Below are 25,083 nucleotides of genomic sequence, written 5' to 3'. Positions count from 1 at the left end.
GTTCTACAAACCACTGGGAAACATGTAAGCGATGACAGCCCTCGGCAAGGCGCTTGATAGCATTTCTCACCCACAGAAAGAGAGGAGAAAAACACCCATCAAGATAAGGAGAAAAGCAGAACAGGAGAGAACTGGGGTATGAACATGAAGGTGGTGGTCTAAACTGAGGTAATCAACTGGATGGAAAGGAAACAAGGGAATTGGCAAGCTTTTAAGGCAATGAGAGGCTTATCATCTTTTAGGAAGAAAGAACTTTAAAACTCTCAAGGGACTAGGACAAGAGAATAGCCTTGCCTTTTGGGTAGCCATTTAATAATGTCCACCAGAATTTAAACTATGCACTCACACACACGCACGCACACACACACACACACACACACACACACACACACCGCTTTTATTCACAGGTCTCTGTCCAACAGACACATGTAGGCACAGCAGGCATGGAAAGGTGGCCTCCCTATTGCTTGGCAAAAAGCTGAAAATCCAAATATATATCAGCTGGGAGATGTCAAATGAATTATTGCACATCTATGCTATGGAACCAGTACAACAATTGAAAAAGCATGAACTGGCCTGGGAAAATTCCTAAGTCGTATTACTGGAGATTTTAAAAAAGCAAACTGGAAAGATTATGTAGTTTCATTTCATTTCCATACATACAAAAGCATGCACACAAAATTTTATATATATATGCAAGAGGCCTGGGAAAGATATAATACGTTGATGACAGTTGTTATTTCTAAGCAGTTAACAGTTGTTATTTATTGGGTATTTGTAGGCTCAAAAGGACTCTTTCCCCTTTCCTGTTTAAATGTTTTGGTGTGATAATGTATTAATGTAATAGTTGTCTAATGAAAGTTAAAATTTAACATAGCTCTGCTAGGAAACAGAAGGAGGAAAAGAAAAAGACCCAAACAGATGATGGGAGATGGTTAGCCAGTTCTTGGGGTTCAAGTTCCCCCACTTCCACATATTCACACAACTGAACAACTAAGAAAGAGTTTGGTTAAGCTTCAGCAGCACATCAACATCTGAGTTATATCTTCTCAGTCTTTATGGGCTGCTGGGCTTTATTCCTTATATCATCATTTTAATGATGTACAATTTTCAACAGGGAAAGAAACCAAAGGGTCATGGAAAAAACGTGACTTCCCAGCTACAAAAAGCAGAGACTTTTCACCCCAAAAGTATGCTGACTGGGACAGATAATGGCTATCAGTCTCCACAGAAAGTGACTCTCCTTTCTTCCTCAAGAAGGTTGACCCTCTCTCTTCTTCCCTCCTTTATCTGGTAGTATTATCTCCAGCCTCCTTGCACCTGAGGGTCTCAGAGGAGACTTGCAAATGTAGAGTCAGGGGCCAGGCCTAGAGCTTCTGATACAGCAGGTCTGCAAGTCTGATGGTAAGACCACCTAGGGCTGTCCCTGTCTATCACTTTCTTGCTCCATGATCTTGGGCAAGTGAGTAAACCTCTCAGTGACACCATCTTTTCATGCATAAAATGGGGTTCTGGTAGCACTTCCCACAGGGTGGTGTCAGATTCAGCGCCTGTCTCCAAGTAAGCAGTCCCAGAGAACTGCCTCTGCTATTTTAACGAAGAAGATGACCTTCTTGGTGACCATAATTACTACTGGGCAAGGCCCAGGAATCTGCATTGTAACAGCTGCTTCCATGACACATTACATTTTGAGAAGGCTGCTTATATTCATGATTCCCTCAGGGAAAGGAATGACAGACCACAAGAAACAGTCCTCACCCTCACGGGTCACGCAGAGCAACAGCAAGCTTTCACTGTAGCTTCATTCAACCAGCAATACTAGATGTCACCTTCCGGCAGGCTTGTTGGTGGTAGAAAGATTCTTCCAGAGACCTGCCTCCTTTAGGAAGCCTGAAAGACCCACACCCTGTACCCACTCTTCCAGGTCAGGCACATCTCTGCAGGAGGCCTGACCATACCACGTGGGGTACAGCTTTCAAAACCACTCTAGGCAGTACCTCAGAACACAGATGCTTTTCAGAATACAGGAGATGTCAGTCCCTCAGTTAATGACATATTAACTGATTTGGAAAGTTAGATTCTTGATTTCTTTGCTAAGAAAAATTCATTGCATATTATATTTTATAGATAATATAATCCCAAATATTATTCTCAAATCTGATGAATTGTTTTGATCCTTTGACAGCTTTACCTAGACTTCATTTGGATCTAAAATAAAGTATTATCAGCAAACTTCTGGGTTAGTATGATTCCTCACTGAATCACCCCATTTAAAACACACAAAACCCCCAATGATAGCCATGTAGATGTTTGTTAGAAAACTTAACAGAAACACAGCTGCTGCTGGTTCAGAATTTCTGCTACATACTAATGATTTGTTGTGGTGGTGTTGTTTTTCCCTTTGTGAACAGAAGATAACAAAGGCTTAGGAGGAGTTTACCAATTCCATGGCTGACCAAAGCTCAAGTGGCCTCTGGGTTAATACCAAGACCTGTACTACCCTCGGTGCCCTTCTTTGTTTTTTTTTTTTGTTTTTTTTTTTTTTTTGGGGTTCTGGGGATCAAACCCAGGGCCTTGTGCTTACAAGGCAAGCACTCTACCATCTGAGCTATCTCCCCAGCCCCTTCAGTGCCCTTCTTGAGATCTTTAGAATCACTATTCCCTTACTGCATAATGCACTTTGGTTTCAGCTTATCCTCACCTTTGTTCAAGGCTAAAGTGCAGGGTATAATATAATACCACAAATTGGGTCAGAAATGACCTAATGAATGCTACTACTTTTCCACAATAGAATCTTATGTACCTGTTAAGAACAATATGTCCAGATAAAAGGAGATGATATACACTAACATTAATCTGTAAAAAAAAAAAAAAAATTTACGTAATATAACTAGTAAGGTATCAACCACATAAATACTTTCACATGGAAAAAATACAAAATTAATATGCTAAATATTAACATTTTTTATATTAATACACCAAATGTTAAAATTGTTAACTTCTGGATGGTGAGATGAAAAATAATACCAGCTTTTCCATGGTTTGTACTATTTTTCAAAGCTTCTCCTATAAGCATAAGTAACTATTATAATCAGAAAAACATAAGTGAATCAAAATATTAGTAGTCTTAGTACCTCAGAGTGAATGAGTGAATACAACTGTCGTTTCTTTTTATTTTTGTGTTAGGGATTGAGCCCAGGAGTGCTCAACCACTGAGCTACATCCCAGCCCTTTCTATTTGATCTTTTAATTTTTTTTATTTTGAGGAAGGGTCTTGCTAAGTTGCTGAGGCTGGCTTTGAACTTGCATTTCTCCTGCTTCACCTCCCGAGCTGCTGGGATTACAGGTGTGTACCACAGCGCTCAACTACAACTGTGCTTTTTCAAGCCCATGAGGCTAGCATTGTTTTCTGAAGTAGAGAGAGAAAAGTGTGCACCTTTAGCGTCCACCCCCAGGGCCCCTGAAAAGTCAGATGCCTTCAGGGTCTCTGTCAGGAAGGTCTGCTTTAGAGTGAGCAGGGATCTCCGACTTCCCCACAAATGCCTTGGGGTTACTATACTAAAGAGAATTTAGGCTGGGTGCGGTGGCGCACTCCCACAATCCCAGTGGTTCGGGAGGCTGAGGTAGGAGGATCTCGAGTTCAAAACCAGCCTCAGCAAAAGCCAGGCACTAAGCAACTTGGTGAGACCCTGTCTCTAAATAAAATATAAAATAGGGCTGGGGATGTGGCTCAGAGGGTGAGTGCCCCTGAGTTCAATCCCTAGTACTCCCCCCAAAAAATAAAAGGGAACTCAAGAAGCTGAATTCACTGATCTATTCTTGGGTCTAGATTCCTTAGGAAAGGTTTATCTAGTTAGAAAGGTTTATCTTGAACATCCAAAAGGATGCTCAGAAAATGTGTCTGTCTTGGGTTATCGCTTTCCCTTTAAAGACTAGGGTAAATGAAGGAAAGGATGAAGAGAAAGGAAATAGCTAGAAGAGGAGAAGAGGTCACATGCTTTACACACCAGAATAGCCCAAAGTTCCCTTAGGTACCAGGGATTATGGGGAAAAGAAACACAAGCATCACATATGCAAAGAGAAATGTTTACACACAGGCCCTGCAGTAATTTTCCTTTAACTCCATACAACACTGTGACTGTCCTCACTTAACAGGCAAGAAAGGGGGAAGGGAGGGTCCAGGTCTCCACTGCTCCTGTGGCAAAGGTGCTGACTTAGCTTCCCATGGCTCCATACACATCACCACAAATATGATGCACACAGTTGAACAGGAACATGGGGTTATCAAGGCTGAGAAGATGGGGGAAAGGGAATAGGGAGATTGGTCATTAGGTACAAAAGTATGGTTAAATAAAAGGAATATGATCTGGTGTTTTATAGCACAGGAGAGTGACTGTTGTTAACAATAATTTACTGTATATTTCAAAGTAACTAGAAGAAAGGATTTTAAATGTCCCCAACACAAAGAAATGATGCATGTTAAAAATGATAGATATGTTGATTGGCCTGATCTAACCACTACATGTATACATGTATGGAGATATCACATTATATCCCATAAATGTGTACAATTATTTTGTGATTAATTAAAAATAATGAAGACAAAAGAAATTTATTCTCTCACGGTTCTGGAGACTGGCAGTCCAAAATCAAGGTGTTGGCAGGCAGCACTCTGCCTGCAGGCTCTAGGGAAGGCTCCCCTTTGTAGCAACATCACTCCAGTATCTGCTTCCCCGGCCCTTTGGCCCTCTCCTGAGTGTGTCTATCTCTGTCTACTCCTCTGCTTATAAAGACTTCAGTCACACTGGATTTGGACCCACCCTAATCCTGTGTGAACTCACCTTAACTAATTATATCTTCAAAGGATCCTATTTCCAAATAAGGCCACATTTTCTGAGGTTCCAAGTGATCACGAAATTTGGGGGAACACTGCCAACCGGCACTGTTGGATTCTGACTTGGCGGGATGGCGACTGAGCTCACACCCTGAGATCCTGCCTTGGCATGGCCTCTTGGGTGCCCCACACGGTGATGCACTGTCTGCACATACACTGCACAATCTCAAGACCCCGTCCCATCCTCAATGAGCCGATCATCTCCTTAACACAAGTGAGATACCAAAGAGCAAAAAGCACATTATTGGATGCCAGAAAAATAAAGGGAAGAGTGTGGAAGGAAGGCAGATGACCTTGGACACAGGTGGCCTCCAAGCAGGATGGGAGGAAGGGGCTGCACTGAGCCAAGACAAGGTGCCACCAAAACAACCCTTAAGACAGAGCAGGAGCGCTGGAGCTTGAAGGGAAAGAACCTGGTGTCAGGAAATCTCAGAGCTGCTTCACAGACAAGTGGAGGAACTGAGATTTAATTTGGAAGAAAAAAAAATGTAACGGGGATCAAAATGATAAAATTCAGGTTTAAGAACTCCTCGGGCAGAGGAGGGTAGGGCAAGCGGGGAACCTGGAAAAACCAAGTTGTAGAAAACTGTTGACAAAATACGCTGGAGCGATCGTGCACAAATTACACACAGGCATCGGGTCTCCATCTTCTCCTCGACAAGTCAACAACTTGCCTCAGAAAATACACAGGTATGCAGATGCTCACCGTACCTTCATTCCTTCTCCAGGGAGCCGCGTTCCTGGCAGTCCCGGAACACACATGCACGCACACCCCAGCTTCCCTCCAACCTCCAACTGCACCCCAGCCAAGTGCTGAGTAAAAAGGAAGGTGAGAGAAGGAGAAATAAAAATGCCTAAGCCACAGCCAAAAGAGAAAGCAGCCAGAAGAGAACTCACCTTTGCATCGCTCACAGCAGGCGCCCCTCTGCTTGATGGCCAGCGCACAGTCTCTCGACAGTACCGGGCACTTCTCTCTCTTACACGTCACTTCTTTATTCTAGGCAAAAAAAGAAACAAGAGACATTTGAAATCAACTTCAAACAGAGTCCCCAGCATCCTAACCCCAGCAGAAGTTTTTCTCTATCTTGCTTTCATCTTGGCAATAAGTTCTGTGATAGCAAATGGAATTTTTTCTCTCCCTGAAACAGAAGTATCCTTCCAGGACCACAGGACTTTTGGAGCGCACAGGACTTCAAGAGATGAGAGGAGCTGAAAAGTCCTTTCTGTAAAGGCCAACTTTGCCCAGATAACGGAATGCTCAGGGAGAAGCTTTCTCCAGCTGCATTCTAAGGTTTCCTTTTAGTACACACTCCAGAAACGATAATATTTGTGTAAATCATATTTTGCCCATCAGGCTACCTGGGCCAGGGCTGCATCGTGAGAACAAAAATATTTTCTCACGGACGTCCAACAATCCTTAATAGTTGAGTGCATTAAAATGCAGCAATCTAATGTTCCAACTCAAATAATGACAAAGTTGAGTATTGAATCAGCTCTGTAAGAGAAAAAATAATATTCCACATGCCAAGCAGAGACACAGTCGTCAGTGTTTTATAGCCGTGGGACAGCTGCGTTACATTAGCACTTATGCTAATGAAAGTGTGGTAAGCATTTGCATCTTTGGTTTTATCCCGAAAGGTTAGCTGTTAAAATGTCTCAGAGAAGATCCAAACATGATGTGTATGCCTGTCAGTAGGAGTGTGCGCACACAATCCAAAACACTATGTCACAGAATCGCACCGAGAGTTGAGTTTTAACGAGGGTTTATTAGGTGGTATGGTTTTCATTCTTACTTAAGTCCTATGAGGTAAAATTTATCATCATCCCTATTTTACAAATAAGAAAAACGCTGTTCAGAGAGAGTTACTGACTTCTTCAACTTGACGCAGCTTCACAGAAGTAGATGTGGAACTTAAGCTAATGTCACAAATGTGTGCGCACAACTCCCTAATGTGGGTTAGGGCTGGTGCGAACAACTCCGTTGTCTGGTATCAGGGTAGACTGAAGAGGAACAACAGGCCAGCTCTGCTCACCTTAAAATAAACCTGGAACCCTCCTGGAATATGGACTGAAGGAATCCCAACTCAGCCCTGACCATGAACTTGAGAAGACTCACAAATGTTCCCATACACTTCAACATCAGAAACCAAGGAAGAGTTCACCTCACCATCTCTGGTCTAGAACCAAGAAGATGTGCACATGCGTGTATGTGAGTGATCTGTGTGTGTGTGTGTGTGTGTGTGTGTGTGTGTGTGTGTGTATTGAAGACTGGAAGCCTAAGCCAAGTCCATATATAGAAGTCCAGTCCCAAGGCTGTTCTAAGATAAACTTATCACCTGTGTTATATCAAATGCCCTGCCATTCTAGTGCCTCCAAGATACTCTCAGGGTCTAATTTTAAGATTAATCCAGATTTTCACCCCCTGTCTTTTCATCAGATACTTTGTGAGTCCCAGAACCCTACTCCCTTGAATTCAACCATAACGGTTTCCCTGAGTGGGTCAGGGGGCATTAAAAGGACAGGGCCCACCTTCCAACAGCTCCATTCCTCTATTAGTCCTCTTGTTCCCCTGCCATCAGGACTTTGCAAAGCCCCCTGAGTCCTGCCACAACCACTGTAAACAGCTTGAGGCTATCCCAGGACCTGCCCAACCACCCAGAGGTTGAGCACCAATCCACTGCCACCTGAACCCCACTCCTAAAGGGCTGTTGTTGCTGATGGTCTGTTTTTTCATTCACTAGTAGGACAGGAAGGTGTGGCTACCTAAGCAATCCAGTCTTCTCTCCCTGTCCCTCTCTCTTGTTTTTCTGGTGCATGGTGTTTTTCTGGTGTGGCAAGTGCCCTCCTGGGGCTAGCCTCCTTTGCTCCTTAAAATCCTGTGAAGACAGTAGTCTTCACCCTTAACTGCAAATTAGAACCCCCCATGGAGTTCTTAACAAAGGCTGAGGCTGCCCCCTACCCCTTGAAGCTCAGCTCTGTAATCTAGACAAGCATCATTGTTTTTTCAAGCTCCCAGGTAATCTGAGTCCAGCCTGGGTGGAGAACCACTGCTGTAAAGAGAGTATGCTTCTTCCTGAAGAGGCCAGGAAGGAGTAAGGAGGTTAAGGAGCTGTCCACTCTGCCTCTGTGAACAACAGATCAGGACTTCTGGCTCCAAGCCCCTTGCCTCACTTTGTTTCTTCACAGTCAGGGTGGTATCAAGGCTAACTATAAGTCACAGCCCACAGATTTATTTTTATAACGTTTCTCAAATTACAAACATAACATAGTTATGGTCACATATTAAATTAAAGAGAGTTATTTTTCAAAATTAAAAGTATCATCAAACTTACTCTCACCAAAGTCATCAAGTACAGCTGTCAGACATGCAGGCTACTGGGCAATATTAAGTGCAGCTTCTGCAAGTCCTATTTTGATACAGACTGCCCCACTCCAGGTTGACTGTGACTTGAATTTCTTCCACAAGCAGAGCCTGTCACCATAGCTTTATGCACTCAACCAGCTTGGCTGCAGCCTTAGAAAAGGGCCACCCCAAGTGCAGCTCCTCAGGAAGACTCCTCAGGCACAGAGAGTTCAAAGCTCTGAGGCAGAGAGGCAGTCAGAGTGATGTGAAGATGCAATTTGGGATCTGATAAATAGGAAGGCAGACATTCTTCCATAGGAACTCCTTGTTAAATTAGAAACCTGGGAGTCAGTCAAAATCCATAACAGGATCCCAAGATTCATAATAAATAGCTTTAATTATGGTCCAGCACAAAAGTTATTCTAACCAGATGGTTTGTAGAATCACATCTGGATTTTTTTTCTATACAGAGAGAGGGAGAGAGAGAACAAAACTAAACTTGTAGGTTTAGTGGAGATTTCCCCCCTTCTTATTACACTTAAAGTTTCTTAAATGTTGACAAGGCCATGTCGGTATGGAACTGCCATATCTGATCATTTATTTCCCTGGTGTCTGATTGACATGGATATGAAGATACGCTTAGAATCTCTGGCCCTCAAGGAAAATAATTAAAAATCTGGAGAATCACTGGAAACTGATTCCTCTGTCTCCTTAATTGAGTGCAGCAGCTACAAAGTAAATTCAAACTGAGGTTAATTAAGACCACTCCCTTACTTCTTGATTTTGCCGAGAGACAAAACACTCACCTTTGAGCCAGTGGTCCTAGTGAGGAGTGGCACACACAAAGCCATATCTCCAGTAGTCCCTCACCTCCTCAGTCACTTTGTCCCTAGAACACCAAGCAATCACTGTGGCTCCAGGTCACAGTTCACTCAGTTCACTTTTTCATTCAAGAAACACTTTCTGATACTGGCTCACATACACTGTTCACTTTCTATGATGTGTTCAGACTCTGGGCTAAGAATCATATGTATCCCTTCCAAAAATTCCACATTGTCCCCATTTTACAGATGAGGAACCAAGATAGGAAACACACAAGAGGCAGCTCTGGAATTCAGATAGAGAAACAATCCGTCATTTAAATGTACTTTCCAAGCTTTGGGGATACAGAGAACAAAACGATGTCCCTGCCCTGCAGACCCTGGGGAGACTGAGGTCTTCCTGGTGGCTCCATTCATGTGACTTGAGCTCTCCAAAAGAAGAATAACTTCAAGAATCTGCATCTTCACCAGCCATGGGAAGTCAACAGACACCAGCTGTTTTCTGGTAACAAGAAAAGTGGTTCCAATCTGGATATTGACGGGGATGTGTCTCTCACAACTCTGAAAGCCAGACTGGTATCCTCAGTTTTCCCCAAATTCTAGCTAGGGTTGGAGTCTCTCTATTTCTAAGCAAACAATTAATTATGGCAAAAAAAAAAAAAAAAAATGGATTCAAGGAAAAGATGAAAACCTAAAAAAAATCAAACTAACTACGGTAGAAGTAACAGATCTAATTGCAGCTTCCATTCTGAGTCTCCCCTCCGTGTTTATCGCTTTCTCTGGTCAATGATTTACCTGTTGTCAAAGGTGTCTGTTTATATTACTGCCTCCTTTCTGAAAGATAGGCAACAGATATCCTAACATTGACCACATACATCAAAACCCAAAATGTAGCCTCTGGAGGCATCTTAAATGAAGTGCCAACAGGCAAAAGTAAAGGGGAGAGGGGAAAAGGAGTAAAAAAATCTACATGGCTGGCAACAAAGGTCTATAAGGATTGGAGCCAAACCACAGCTCCAGCCGCAGCCAAGTTCAAGCAGGATTCTGGCAATCTGCTTGCTGTGTCTGAGATATGCCACTAGATGGCAGCACAGAGTTCCCTGGCTTTAGAAATTGCCGCCCTGAGTCTGGCTCCCATCTCAGGAGCATTTTTCAGTGTCTGGTGAGGAGGGAAATGATCTCTCACTGTAGGGTGGGGATGGGGGGGGGGGGGGGAGGGCAGAGGGATACAGAAGATAGCAAAGCACCAGTTTCTTCCACCAGACAAAAACTTTTTGAGTTGATTTTTTTATATTCCCAGCCAATGACTTGAATGTATTTTGTTAATTCTTCCAGAACTAATCCTATTATGCAATATGGAAAGTATTACCTGACCTGTCGTTTATGCTTTAAGAAACCATAATAATCTGGAGACAAAAACACATCATCTAATATGATGAGAGTGGTGAAGGAGAGCCGTCCACAGACAGATAATGTTTTAGACTATGAAACAGTATCACAGATCTCATGAAATAAAAATGAACTTGAAAATACCCATTCCCCTGCTGCTGATCCTACATTTGATGAGCCATACTAGCAAGGTGGCTGTCCACAGGAGTCTCTTCCCCTGGAATACGGCATAATTTCCCTCCCATTCCTGTCCCCTATGAAAGCAAAGCCTGCCTCAGAGGCAAACAGCTGTCTTGGAAAACAAGCAAATTCAAAGTGCCAGGCAGGTCCTTTCTCAGAAAACTGAGAAGGTTGTGAAGTTATAAATTTCTTTCTGCCCAGATGAACAATACTCAGTAGATCAATGAAGCACACAGACCATTAGAAGTGGTAAATAATAAATTTCATTAGAAGTGGTAAATAAGCAGAAGTGGCTCTTTCCCAAATGAGAGTCCTTCACTCCACCTCTCTCTCCTTTACACACATACCCACCCCTCTCTGTCATTTCATCATGGTAGTCATATTTGGGGAAGGGACTTAAAGAATTTGCTGCCTTCAAAATTCTCCACCCAGAGACAGGAAGAGAGGGGGAAAGTGCTAAGGAGTGATAGTGGCCAAATTTTATTGCTATATTGTGTGCATGTATGGATATGTTGCAACAAATCCCAGTGTTATATACAAACATAATGCAGCACTTTTTTAAAAATTCCCCACCCAATTGCAAATATTCACAGGAGGGGACCTACATCCATCCCCTTTGTTATCAGCTACTGTCAAGGGATAGATGACTGAAAGGTGAAGGAACTCAGCAGTGGGGGTTGCAGAGCCATGACACCAAAGACTTGGCACATGCACCTTAACACCCAGTGCTGTGGGAGAAACAGGCTGCCAGGATCCTATCTCCAGACACATACAAGCTCTAGGGGGAAGCACGACATTGGACACTGGAAGATTATGCAAACACTGCAGCGTAACTTCTGGCACTAAAGGACAAGCTAGTGAGCACAAATAGGGATGCTTTGACCCTTAATCAAAATCTTCATATTAGAGAACTTTTCTGAAGCACACACACAACAGTGTTTCATGTGGAGAGTCTCCAAATTGCTCAGATAGGAATTTGTTTTTAGGAATATGAATGTCTTGTGTCAAGTTTCCCAAGGAAGGGAGACCAGAAGAAAAGGATCCAACATCAGCCTATGTATTCTCATTGGAATTTCTGGTCTCCCCATGCATGAAGTTAAACAGGTCAACTTCTCCTTGAAGTACCCCATTGTAACCCAATTCCAACCCTGAAAGAGCCAAAGGGAATGTTATGATACTTTTGAACATGGGTCCCAATTTCTCCTAGGCAATATCATACCAGTTCTCATAAACAGAAGAATAATACTTTGTATTTACATAGCACCTTTCTTCTAAGGAGCTCTACAGACATTATTTCATTAATCCTCACAGATTTCTTTCGATTTGCAGACAGAGAGGAATGGCACACAATGAACTTAAGTGTCTCAGGTCCCTTAAAGAGCTAGCAAGCAATGGAGTTGAGGACAGAATATGGTTCCCAGGCCTGGATTAAGGGACTAGTCAGAAAGCTTACTTTCTAAGGCACAGCATTAAAAATAGATATACCATATTAGAATTAGGTCATGACTCTTGAGATTTTAGGACTAGATTAGTATATAGTTGATCTAGGCTGGAAGTTTTTCAGAAGGATGGGCTACCTGGGTCAGACAGGTGAGGAAAGGTGTCATGGTAGGAATGGGACTGCACTTGGGCAAACAGACCTGACCTCAAAACTTGAAGGTTCTCGAATACAGAAATGTTGGCAAAAGCCTAAGAAAGAAGTGTTTTTGAAGCATCCTAAGACAAAAAAAGGACAGAGTCCATTTCTCATCAGTTCCAATCACTAAAAATGGGAAAATAAAGCAATTCCCTCTCTGAAATGCATGGTCAGGGAAAGCCTCTGCAAGCAAGCATAAGCCTTCAAGAGGAGGTAATGCAAGCTTGTACCTGCTCCAGCCTGTCTCCCTTGGACAAAGTCTGCTCTGTCTCTTAAAAATAATAATGAAGTGAGGATGGGGAAGGGGCCCTGAGATAGCCCAATGGTTGCCAATGGCAGTATTAAATTTGATTGATGATTTATTATTTTAATTAAACTTTTGCTTGCTTGTTCTTCATTGCTGATAGTAGAATTGACTTCCCCATAACTCTTACCCCAAAAGAGCTGGAAGAAAAAAAGTAAAAGCAGGTAGTTGGTCTACCACAAAGTCTAAGTGTAAAGTATTAGGCTCTGGGTCATGTCTCAGCTCCACGGGACTTGGAAAAAAATGGAAAGAAAAAAAAAAAAAAAAACTAACAAAACCATTCCAAAGGTAAGGAAAGGGAAGCTGAAAGGGAAAAGAACTGAAACTCCCCATTGGAGAGAGATGGTTTCGCAAGACTTCTTTCTTTACAAAGTGAGTAGACCTCAGTATAAGAAATGGGAGGTGTCAGCTACATCCCTTGCACTATGTGCCTCCAGTGTTTATCCTAAAGTAGTGCTTCCAGATCTTTCTGCACCACCAACCTCCATAACTTTTGCCAATCCCTTCCATGGTCAAGGCCACAAACAAAGCTGATCCATCAGGAATCAGACAACGAATAGCATACAATTTTCCTGACATTTCTAGAAAATCTATTATGTGCCAGACTGTACTGAAGATGCTTTTGTGTATTTTGTCATCTCACCCTTGCAACAAGCCTGAAGAAGGCATTAATTTACCACCCTACCATTTTATAGGTAAGAAAACCAAAGCACAGGGAGGTTAAATGGCTCACCAGGCCAGGTTAAATGGCTTTACACAGCCATCCAGGGCAGACTTGCAAACCCAGGACTCTCTGATAGTAAAGTCCGTGACTTAATCACTATAATATATACCTTGTCTTAAAGGCTAAGAGGAGTCCTCCCTCCTCACAGCTAAGAACTGAAATGTTTGCCTTTGTTAAGCATTCCCCATTTTCAGACCATTATAAACCTCGATGCTTTATGGTTTCATTTTGAACACACGAGTAAAAGTGGGGCCTTTAAGGAAAGACAGATTATGTCTCTGACTCAACTCAAAACAAGTCTGAGTACCAGCTCATTTGCAAGACGGACCAGAATCTGGACTCAAACCCACCAAGTCCTCTCAACCCTTCTTCCATTTGCCATTTGCACAGGAGGCAATATTCTCCCCAGAGGCTCACAGCATCCCACAGCCATAATTTTGGAGACTTAATGTTAAAATATCTTGTAAGAACATCACGCAATTCATTGCGCTACATCTGGGAGTGTTATTCTTTTTTCTCCTGTCTAGGCTCAGCGAGCCTTTACCCCAGAGACCTAAGCCCTGGCAAACGCGGCCTCCTTAGGCCCAGCTAACAGTGCAAACTCTGAACAAAGCTGCCCTTGAAGCCCGACCATTTAAAAGACTTTATGAAGCCCACTGGGGCCCCCCGATTATTTTGCAACAAGTCATATCCCATGAAGAAATTCACTTCTCTGCAACACAAAACAGAGGGAGATTAAAGAAAAAGGCAGGGGGGTGGAGGAAAGAAGTAAGGCCCCCTGCTGCTCTGTCTGGCCAGAATCGTGTCTTTTAGTACCCATATCCTCTACAAAGACGATGTGCTGATGATATATTGCCCTAATACATCACGAAATGACAGTGTTCTCCTGATACTGTACCTTGAAAATATGACACGTGCCAACAGAAGCAACGGGGGATTAATAAGGTCTTTTTTATATTTAAGTTACCTAACATTTCAATTTTTTTTAAACAGGCTTTAGTTTGTTGGAGGGATTGTTTGGGGTCTTACTACTCTGCTTAAGGGTTTTGGTCTGGCTTTCTTTTCTTTTTTTTTTTTTTTGGCTTTTTCAGGGAACTCTCAGAACAAAGAAACACAGGCCATTAGAATGTCCCAGCTGCTCATGTACAGCTCTGATTTAAAACAGGGCAGTGTCAAACAGCTCCTCATTCTGTTTAATCATATTTTGAAATAGAACCAAAACATTAGAGATGGCAGAACACAAAAGAAATAACCACCAAATAAAAATAGTAGCCCAAAGAAAGTAGCATGGCCTGTTTTTTATTATGTTGTACATCGTATAAGCAAAGGGTCTGTCGGCAACACACGTTCATGTAACTGAAATGAACTGGATAGGAAGCAGCCAGTGACAGCCCTGTGAGCCCCTCGCAGATGCAGCCTGCCACCGCACGCAGCTTCCGGAAGCAGACTGGAAAACCAAAAGGTACACTGTGTCCTGTTCTGCCAGCAGACAGGAGCCAGGTATGTGAAGAGACAGGAATCAGTGTTGACGTCCTTCTTTAATTTTGCCCAAAAGGTCGGGTCTCCCATCTCTCCTCCCCATCCAAAAGGGACTCCAACAGCTAGGATGTGGGATGAGGTCAGTGCTGCAGAGAAACTTCCAAAAGACTCCTGATTTGGGAAGGTTTTGCAAACCAGAGATCAGGGAGAAGGAAGCCCTGCAAAGGAATGAAACCATGCACAAGTGGCCCCATGACCTCTCCTAGCACCTCTGATTATTTTACACTGCTGGGCGCCCTTCAGCACATGGCAAATAATGAATCAGCTTCTTCTCCTGTCCCAAAAGAAAACAGAAAAGAAAGGGGTGATGAAATTCTATGAAGATCCTCATGCTTTTCTGGTGAGTTCTTTTGACCCACCGAAAAGACGATGAACCGCATTGGGGGGGATCCAATTCCAACTACCAGCAGGTTCTATGGTTCAGGGGGCACTGGCCAGGCTTACCAAGACAGAGTCTAATAAAATTAGAGTAACTCTATAAGAAAGCAGACAACATGACATGAAGGAAGGTGATACCTGTAGACATTATTTGAAGGTCCCTTTCCTTACTCACCACAATATAAGAAGCTGGGTTCTTTGGCATAAAAAGACTGAGAACTCAGCAGACCCTTTTAGTAATGCATATAAATGATTCTCTGCCAAAGAAGAGCAAAGTATGAAAACTGAATGTCTTAATCTTGTTGGCCTTTGGTGGTGTCAAAATCACTTCTCTGTGTGACCATCCCTGGAGGGCTGTCACCCTTGCTGTCATCACCTATCTTCTTCCTACATCACCCACACCCACAGTGAACCCACCAAATCCTCCAGCACCCCTCAATCTTGTGGGTCAACAAAAAGCCACAGAGCAGATGAAATAGAAGATTTTTTTTTTCACAGATTGCCCCTAGAAACCCCACACTCTGTTGGAAGTTACAAAAATACCTAATTCTGACAAGTAAATAGAGCTGACATCCCAGGGAATAAGCAGGGAGGAGGAGTGGCTCCCAGTCCATCTGTCATTTTGACAAAGTAACTTTCTGGTCACCAGTGAGACACTTTTAAAGACAGCTGCACAATTGACCCCGACCACCAGCAATCACTGGGTCTTTCAAAGGTACCCCTGGGACAGAAAGCCCAATCGGGTTTAGGCCGGTTTCTATAATCCTGCCTGGGTATAATAGTAAGTGCACTGTTATGCCTCTGACGCTGGGAAGACCTCTGCTCCTGGGCTACCCTGACACCGGTACTCGCTACAGAGGATGTCCAGTTAGCCTGAGTAATGACAGGTAGGAAAGCAAAGGGACAGGAGTATTCTAGCTGACTAGAAGTTCACAGAACTGAAAACCCCAGCCTCAGACAGAATCCCCCATATGAAGGCAATTCTGAGATTGGGTTGGTCTGACTCATTCACCAGGGCCATTAGCAGCGTGTTCTCTTCACCAGAGCTATCCCAAGGGCCACATGCAGATGTCAGACAGAACTGGAGAAGCCAAAGATTTATTTCATAGGCCTAAAATGTAATTTTAATCTATTAGCTTCCATTTTTAAACTCATTAAATGGTCAGCGAATACCAAATTTGCATATAATCCATTTTGGAAATTAAGGTGTTATAAAAAATGAAAGTAGCCAGTTAAAACATTATTAACATAAACATGTTGCTAAGGGGATTCACAATATCTCACTCTTACTTAAAAGGCAGAAAACCAACCACGATCATTACCCTTAATCATTACTTTTAACAAAGGTTTCCTCATAAAACAACTTCTCAGAGCATTAACATACCTAAGACAAAAAATGTCTAAAACAAACGGCCCTTACAAAAGGTGATATTTTGGCTATAAACATACTTTTTTTGCAGGTTACCCCTTTGCACTGCAGAATTCAGATCTGACAAAAAAATCCACAAATCTGCTTAAGAAATATTTTTGAGCCCCTGCCGTGGGCCAAACACTACGCCAGGCTTTTCTGGGAACAGAAAATATGAATCAGATACATCTTCTGCCCTGGAAGAGCTTACAATCCAAGAGGGAGAAGGTCCAGAGCATAAACACAGCAAAAGTACCTCACATATTGCAACATGAGTGGCAAGAAGGGTTGGTCACCAGATCATGGGAGGAAACAGTCAGCTGCAACCCAATTCCACTGCCACAAACTCTCCGGGACACCCAAATCATCCTGGGTCTTTAGACACTACGTCGTAGGTCACTGAATGAGCCTTTAAAAAGTTCTGTTATACAATTATCTCACTGAGACAGAATTTGACCTACATATCTTGACCTCTTGGGATCTCACAACCCAGATGAGTCTTCTTTCATGATGGACTCCAGCACACGCCAACCGAGGTGCAACATCACGGAATTGTAAGCAGCAGAACATTTTGTTTTACAGATATCTTGGGAAAATGGGAGATGCTTATTTTGTGCCGTTATTTCCTTGCTCTTTGAAATAAATATAATATTTAGCACACTTTACTATTTGTCTTTCATCTGCAATATGTTTTAGGTCAAACAGGAAATGTAAACACAATTAATTTAATTAACATTCCAAAACCAACAATTATCACGCTACTAAGTCCAGTGGAAGCAACACTATCTTTTTATTGAAAGAGGTTTCTCTAGAACACATAGATGCCCCTTGATTCACCATAGGATAATATACTAAAAAATACTGTCATTAAAAAAAATGCATTTAACCCACTTAATCTGTGAGACCACCCAACCTCAACCACACAGTGCAATGTAGAGTAAGGGTCGTTTCCCTCGTGATCTCATGGCTGGCCAGGAGCTATGGCTCACTGCCTCTGCCTAGCATCTCAAGAGAGTATCTGCTGCATATCTCTAGCTCAGGAAAAGATCCAAATTCAAAACATGAAGCATGGCTTCTACTGAATGCATATTGCTCTCACACCATTGTGAAGTCAAAAAATTTTAAGTTAAACCATCCTAAGTCAGGGACCATCTGTAGTTTTATCTTACATTGCTTATTATGTAGCTTGTTATGATGACATCATTGTTCACTGGAGACAGCTCTTCGCCTTTCATTGTATTTGCACAACTTTCCCACCATCAAACATGATCTATGAAGGAATGGGATCTATGTAAAAAGGACAGTCATGAAGAAGAAAGGCAGAGTTTACTGTAGAAAGTACGTAATTTCCCTGGAGGGAAGAGAATAAGACCTTAAAATTATTGAATCAAAAAAATTACACATGAATGGCACAAACTCACTCATCCAACAAACACATACTCAATGGGCCCAGCACTGTCCTGTGGGTACGTCATGAACACAAGAGAGACCATCACTGTACAGAGTTGACATTCTAGCAGAGAAAACTGCCATGAACAAATATGTGCATAGTAGGTACTGGGGAAGGTTCTAGAGAAGACAAAACAGAACAAGAGAACGTAATGATAAGGGGATAGTACTGAGGGAGAACCAATGGTCAGAAGATGACCCTCTCTCGTAAGGAAACAGACACCTGAATGAAGGAATAAGAATATGTACGGGGCTGGAGTCTCAGTGGTAAAGCACTGGCCTGGCACGTGGGAGGTTCTGGGTTTGACACTCAGCACCACATATAAATAAATAAATAAAATAAAGACACACTGACTACTAAAAAAGTTTTCAAAAAAATTTTTAAAAAGAATATGTAAACGCATTGGATATCATACGAAAGGAAGGAGGAACCCAGGAGTGTAGCTAGCGCAGAGTGAGAAGGGAGTATGCTTTAGGAGATAAACTCAGAGGTGGCCTCTAGAGTCATATCAAATAAGGCCTTGGAGGCTGTGGTTCTTCTAACTTGATGCTGGGCGAGATGAGATATCACCAAAGAGTTTTGTTTTGTTTTGTTTTGTTTTTTGTTTTTGCTCAAATAAATGAAAAAATCTGTAGACTTTTAAATCATTGATAATGTATTATCTGAAAGCAAGAGTGATAACTGTGGTAGTTAAAAATTATCAGATATATTCTTAAGGGTTTTGCTGTTAAGATTGCTAATAGATTGAACACAGGAGGCAAGAGAGGAGGGACTCAAGGTCCTCACAGTTGGTGGGCTGAGTGAATGAAGCAAGACAGCTGACCTGACTCCCTGGAAACGATGTGGTTTCCGGGAGAGCTGGAGAATCAGATCTCCTTTGGGGTCTTTTTTAATTTGGGGTGCTGCTAGACATCCACATGGAGATTCCAAGAAGACATCTGGATATATCACCCAGGACTTAACAGTAAGGGAACTGGGAACATAAATGTGGAAACTAATAGCATATAGGTGACTTTTAAGTCATCGATCTGTACAGAATCACTTAGGGAATAGAGAAATGTAGACAATATCTTGATTGAGTCCTGGTGCCCTTCAATACATAAAGTTTGAGAAGATAAGGAAGATCTAGTGAAAAGAAAGGCCAAAGAAAAGTCAAACAGCATAAATCCCTCATGCAAACGCTGAGGGAGTTGTACCCATGTAAGTCCTTACACACGTGTGGGTTTACAACTGTATGTGACCACTGTTTGAGAGTATTCTGTTAACTCAGTAACCGTAAGAGATCACCTTCCCTCAGCACCTGCCACCATGCCAGGTATTAGAGATCAAGATACCCCAGGGCATAGCAGCACCCACTGTGTGAAGAAGGTCCAGGAGATGCTGTCTTGACCACTGTTGATCACTTCTTATGCTCAGTGTTAGTAGTCACTTTGCCTTCCAACTCATGTCTCTGAGGGAATAGATTTAAGATTAGGAGAAGTCCAATTGACTAGGAGTGCTGAGAATGCCAAGATTAAGGTCTTGGACTAATTTCTCCAAACAAGAAGGCTCGGACCCACCAGAGCTTAGTGACCAAAGGCCAGGTGAATATGAAAGATGGGTGAAGGGGTAAGAGAACATTAGAAGTAGAACCGAAAAAAAAACTGAAAGGGAAAATCCCTCCATGTAAGTTTTCCTTCTTGGTTATACAAAGTCCTTAAGACAGTAATAGAGAATAGAGATCACCGTCAGAGCTCCTTTCAATTTCTGATCCCAAAATGTGTGACTCAAAACCAGGACAGTGATATTTGTCTTTGCAGGGTAAGTAGGATCCAGGGAAGAGCCTGCACTTACCAAGAAGGACCAGCCAAGAAGCAGAGAAGCCAAGACCCTGTAAGTAACTAGGGACTCACTCTGGGCCCAGAGAGAAACTGAAGCTAATAATATGTTGCAACTTCAGGATTAGTATTCCTCTCTGTCCTTTCAACATAGTATTTCCTTCCCACATACAGAAGGCTGTTCAAGTTTCTCCTGGACATTCTCTTCACCAGGCTAAATTAGATCAGCACATCATCATTAGTGAAAAATATTTACTGAACCCCCACCTGGGCACTTGACTCTGCTCTGAGCCAGCCCCACGATGATCCCTAGTAGTACACTTCTTGACCCCTTCCTTTACCATGGTCACAAATGGCTCTGCCAAGACTAGGAAGCTCCACACAGCACACTGCCCATACCCATGTCCTGCTTATGTGTAGCAAGAACGACCATTCTGCTGTCATACCTGATTTTATATTTCAGTATCAGGCTGAAACCAAGAATTAAAAACTGAGACTGAGAAAAACAAGGCACAAAATGGAGAGGAGTGACATCATGGAAATGTGAGGCTAATGACAGAGAAAGAAAATGAGGGTTAAAAAAAAATAACAAAGATGGAGAAGATAAAGGTGAACCCCTGGAACGGTGGAAGGCCAACCTCATTTATTATTTTTTTTAATCAAGATTCTCATTAAAAGTATGGGAAATTGTGCAGCAACGTGACCAAGAATTATGTGAAGGTGATGTGAATCAGAACCTGGACAGCTTGACTTCACCACTCTCCCTGAGCAGGAAGAGGAAGGTATGGGCAGAAAGAGGGCAGCAAATAGAGAATTTCCCAAAATGGATCCATTCTGGACAAGAAAGGTCCCTGCTGGAAAACAGCTTCCTGTAGCAATTTGGAGGCAGGCTGAGGAGTCATCTCTAAATCCTGCTTCACCTGGCCCTCAACTCCTCTTGCTCGCCTCTGATTCCTCCAGATGCTGCTGGATCTCACCAGGTTAGTCATAAAACCTTGGCTGTTTGGTCAAGTTGCTACATCTAGTTGGCTCATGCTGAAGAAGCAACAAACAGACGTCACATCAGCTTTATCCTGCAGCTGCTGCCCATCACAGAGAGACCACAGGAAACACAGTGCATCCCTGCGGGAACCCAGCACATGAAGAGGCTGGCAGCAACCCAGTGGGTCAGGCTGTCCCACCCAAAGGCGCCAGTCAGGACTCTACCTAACTGGACCACAAGACTGTTCAAAACGCAATCCCAAGGGAAGTTATTTGCTGGGTCCCTCTCGCTCAGCCCCTGGGGTGTTTTCTCAACACTTGTGGTTAGGAAGCATTCTCTCTGAGATATCTTAGTGGAGCCTACCTAGGAGGGAACAGGAGTCCTGTACTTTGATGTAGTCCCAACTCTCACTGGTTTGCTGTGTGATCTTTGCTTTGCTTTGTTTTTCTGAGCCTAACTAATCTTAACTATGAAATAAGTTTCTGGAGAAAGTCTGCCCTCTCTCACTGGGTGGCTTTGAGGAAAATGAAGTTCAGACTGTCCCCAGGTTATGGACACAGTGTTTATTTACAAGATATGTCTCAAGGCTTAAAGCTTGCAAGGCACTATTCTAGATGCTTCCTGTGGTCCTGAGAAGAAACAAATACTATTCCTTCCCTAAAGAAACCTAACATTCAGTCATGTAAATAATCAGTAAAAATTCAGGGGAGGCAGGAATAAGTATTATAATAAAAGTATTCAACATATAAGCTTCAAGGAACAAGTAATTATTCTGATTGGATAACTAGGGTAAGTTTGATAGAGATAACTGAAGAGGACAAGTACCACTTCAATGAAGATGGCTAATGCATGTAATTCTGTGAAAGCCTCACACAAACAATATCATGCAATTGAGAGCTGATCTCTTATAAATTTTGTACCAATTTCAACTGAATCTGACCAATATTTAAGTATGAACATAAGTATTTACATTTCTATTTATAAGTCCTTCCCTTTCCATTAAAACTCAGTTGAAAACAGTCTGTTAAAGATCAGCCCCTACAGAAAAGTCACTGAAGTGTTTTTAAAATGGGAGCTTCTCTAGTCTCTGGTGTAAGGCATGGGAACTGCATTTTTAGCAAGCTCCCTGGTGGTTCTTAGGCACATTAAAATGTGACAGCCACCACTGCTAAGGTCTGGGGGAGAACAGAGGAAACTAAAGGCACAACTCTTAACCACTGACTTGTTAACGACCTACGACTGTGTGAGAGAAGACAGGTAGTCAAAATGAAAGTGTGTGAGAGAGGAAGGGGCGGGACTGCCAGAGACCAGAACAGAATCATCTATGGGCCCAAAACACATACACAGCTACTGGTTACACCTCACACTCACTTTCGTTTTAGACTTTCCAGTGATAGAAGGTAGTTTTGCACACTAAAGTCATTATACAAATATTATATTAAATACATAATACATATACATAAATGTATAAAATCTAGTAGAGTCAAGGAATCACAGTTTGTTTTGACTCATCAAATATTCCAGGCCAGAGTTATTATCTCTGGCTTGTATAAGTCAATCAATTTTGAAAAACTTCTAAAGCAATAAAAGATATCTAACTTCAAAACTTTCTCCAAGATAATTTAATCTTTTTCAGGTAGAAAGGATTTCTCCAATCTTCCAGTGCCTCGGGACATTATTAACATAAGCGTTCAATAAATATGTGACAGGTTTAATGACCATCAATCAATCATGTTCCTGCTTCAGTCCTGCAATGCAGTTCCCATATGTCCTGCAGAGTCCCTACCATGTGCTCCCCCACTAAGCCCGCCTCCCCCCATTGCCAGCCACCCTCAGAGAGGTCTGGAGGATGTACAGAGAGCTCATTAACTTGGAGTTGAAGGTTCACAGATTGAGAGGTACTTTACCGTACCACAGTTGCAAAGTGTTTTATTCTATCACCACATTTTATTTTTAGTTTATGAACTCAGTGGAAATCTATTCTGAATTTAAAGGTTTCCTCATTCAAGTACATTGGAATCATCTGTCAGGATAAATATCTGCCTTGAAAAAATCTAAAGGTGCTCAAAGTATATATCAGATTGAACCACATGAAATTGCTGTTTCTATAAGATCAGCAGGAGGCAAATATAAAAAATGTCTTAATACCAAAATATAGGGCTCCAGATTACTCAAACATGGCCAACTAGTATGCAAAGTAATTTATGAAAATTTCTCTTTGCCCTCACCCAGTATATGGTTTACATGAAACAGAAAAAAAAAAATAATTCACGGTTTATAATAAATCCCAACTACTTGCCTACATACAGACGCACCCAGAGAGGAAAAAGGAGCAACTGCTACCTGGTACATGCCTTTCCAACATATCCCAGCTGAGAGAAAGAGCTATTCCAACAGGGCCACCCAAACAACTGAGTCTCACAAAAAGGACAGGATCCTGCCCTCTTCCCTGCCAAGGAGCTCTTCCACAAATTCTGACCTGAGTCTCTTCTGGCCAAAGAATTTCATGCTGCACCTATGTGCTCATGGGGCTCCCCATCAACTCTGGTGGGTCCCACTGGGCACCAGAACCACTGTTTCACATGTGCTTGAAAACAGGAAATCACCGCAACTCAAAGTCTAACAGGCCCATTCCCCCCAGGGATAAACAGGCCCATGGTGGAACCTAACTGTTTAGGCATAGCAGCTCCCCAGGGGGAAAACGTCTGGTTAATCTTCTATATCCTCTCATTCAGAGGAACAGTGTCCCCTGAGAGCAAAAGGCACTGCTCTGTGAATGTCTTGATGCTACTGCTTTTACACCATAAATCCACAAAGCAGGAGAGACCCAGGAGGCTGTGACCACCACCAGGATTCATGAACTTCTGAGAAATAAAGAAACAGAATGATGATAGTCAAAGATGGAGCAGAAGGCTTTACCAGAGACAGAAGCTATGAGCCCCTGGCCACTGTCATGACACAGGCCATACACTCTTAGCCAAGAAGGAGCACTTCTGATACCTTGGCACCAACAGTTCTGTTCAGATAGAAAACAAAATGGAAAAAGAATTCTCTAGTATTTTTCAGTAAGACACTCTATGAATAAACATGAGAAAGAATGAAAATGACATTATTTGGCTAAGACAGTGGGGAAGGGTTAAAAGAACCTTAATGTTATGGCTCCAGTCCATGATTAGACTCAAAGAACAACCTCAAAAGATACATTTCAAGAAATAAAAAATGCTTAATGGGAAAGGAAAACAGTTAAGAAAAAGATACTAAAAAAAAATGGTCTCTCACTGAGACCAAAGAAATGGAAGAGCAGCTTCAGGTCTTTTGGTTTCCGCACCTCCTTCCCATGGGCCAGGCGGGTCTCTCCTGGAATAGTCTCCCTGAGGTCACCCACAGCTAAAAAGGCCGGCAGCACCAGCAGAGGCCAGGCGACCACACGGAGCCTAAAAATAAGGTGCTCGGCCTACGCCTACAGCACTGGCAGTCATGAACCGCCATCTGGCCAAAATCTATTTATTTTACCAAGAACACAAGAGTTATTTTGGAAATGTGTGTTTTTATAAGTTAAAATGTGATGATCACTATCTTCCTGATTTTTATTGTCACCGTCATCCTCTTTGAAGTGGTACCGAGGTACCAGTGCTCATGTTCTAGGTCTTCTCTCAGAGCCATTTTATGGTAGGGCACTCAGGGGACATGCTGTGGTCAGCACAGATCACTCGGCCCACCCTCTCGTTTTCTCTCATTGAATTACCTGTGTGAAGTCTTAAAATCGCCAGTTTACAGATCTGTGAATTCTCAACTGGCAGATCTGGGTTAGTACCACCCATTACCGAACATTTAAAAAAAAAAAAAAGGAAGAGAGAAAGAAAGCTCATTACCCTACGCGACATGTACATACAATAAGGCCTTTGTCCTTAAAAGAAAAACATAATTTTCAACAGAGTCAGCTCCCAGAAGCCAAGGGAGCTAACATCCAAAACCTAATATAAATACCACCGCTTGAGTCAAGATTTCGGAGTTAGCCTCACTGAAAGGGGCTTGAAATGTCTGGGGAATGCCAGCTACAGGGATCGGGAGACATTCTTCACGGCGACTTTTGGAAGTGGAAGTGAGCTGGTCTCAGAACCCCGCTTCTCCACACCTCCTGCCTTGTCATCAACATTTCTGCTTGTGACAGCAGGATATTCCTGTAGGAGGGAATGTTCCTTTCATCACGAATAAAAG

General features: G+C 42.5%; 1 protein-coding gene across 4 annotated transcripts in view; it reads right to left on the bottom strand.

Moving 5' to 3' along the window:
• The window catches only part of Bmper (BMP binding endothelial regulator), a 251,351-nt gene that overhangs the window by 214,741 nt on the left and 11,527 nt on the right, over window positions 1-25,083 (bottom strand). For all 4 annotated transcript variants that reach the window (XM_047562764.1, XM_047562763.1, XM_047562766.1 and 1 more), the window contains one exon: window positions 5,792-5,891. In XM_047562764.1, the coding sequence (XP_047418720.1) occupies window positions 5,792-5,891 (100 nt within the window). The remainder of the gene's footprint in view (window positions 1-5,791; window positions 5,892-25,083) is intronic.

The sequence above is a fragment of the Sciurus carolinensis genome, chromosome 8 (genome assembly GCF_902686445.1).
Source record: "Sciurus carolinensis chromosome 8, mSciCar1.2, whole genome shotgun sequence".
NCBI lineage: Eukaryota > Metazoa > Chordata > Mammalia > Rodentia > Sciuridae > Sciurus > Sciurus carolinensis.
The sequence above is the reverse complement of the archived record's forward strand: the minus strand, read 5'-3'. Positions and strand labels throughout refer to the sequence as shown.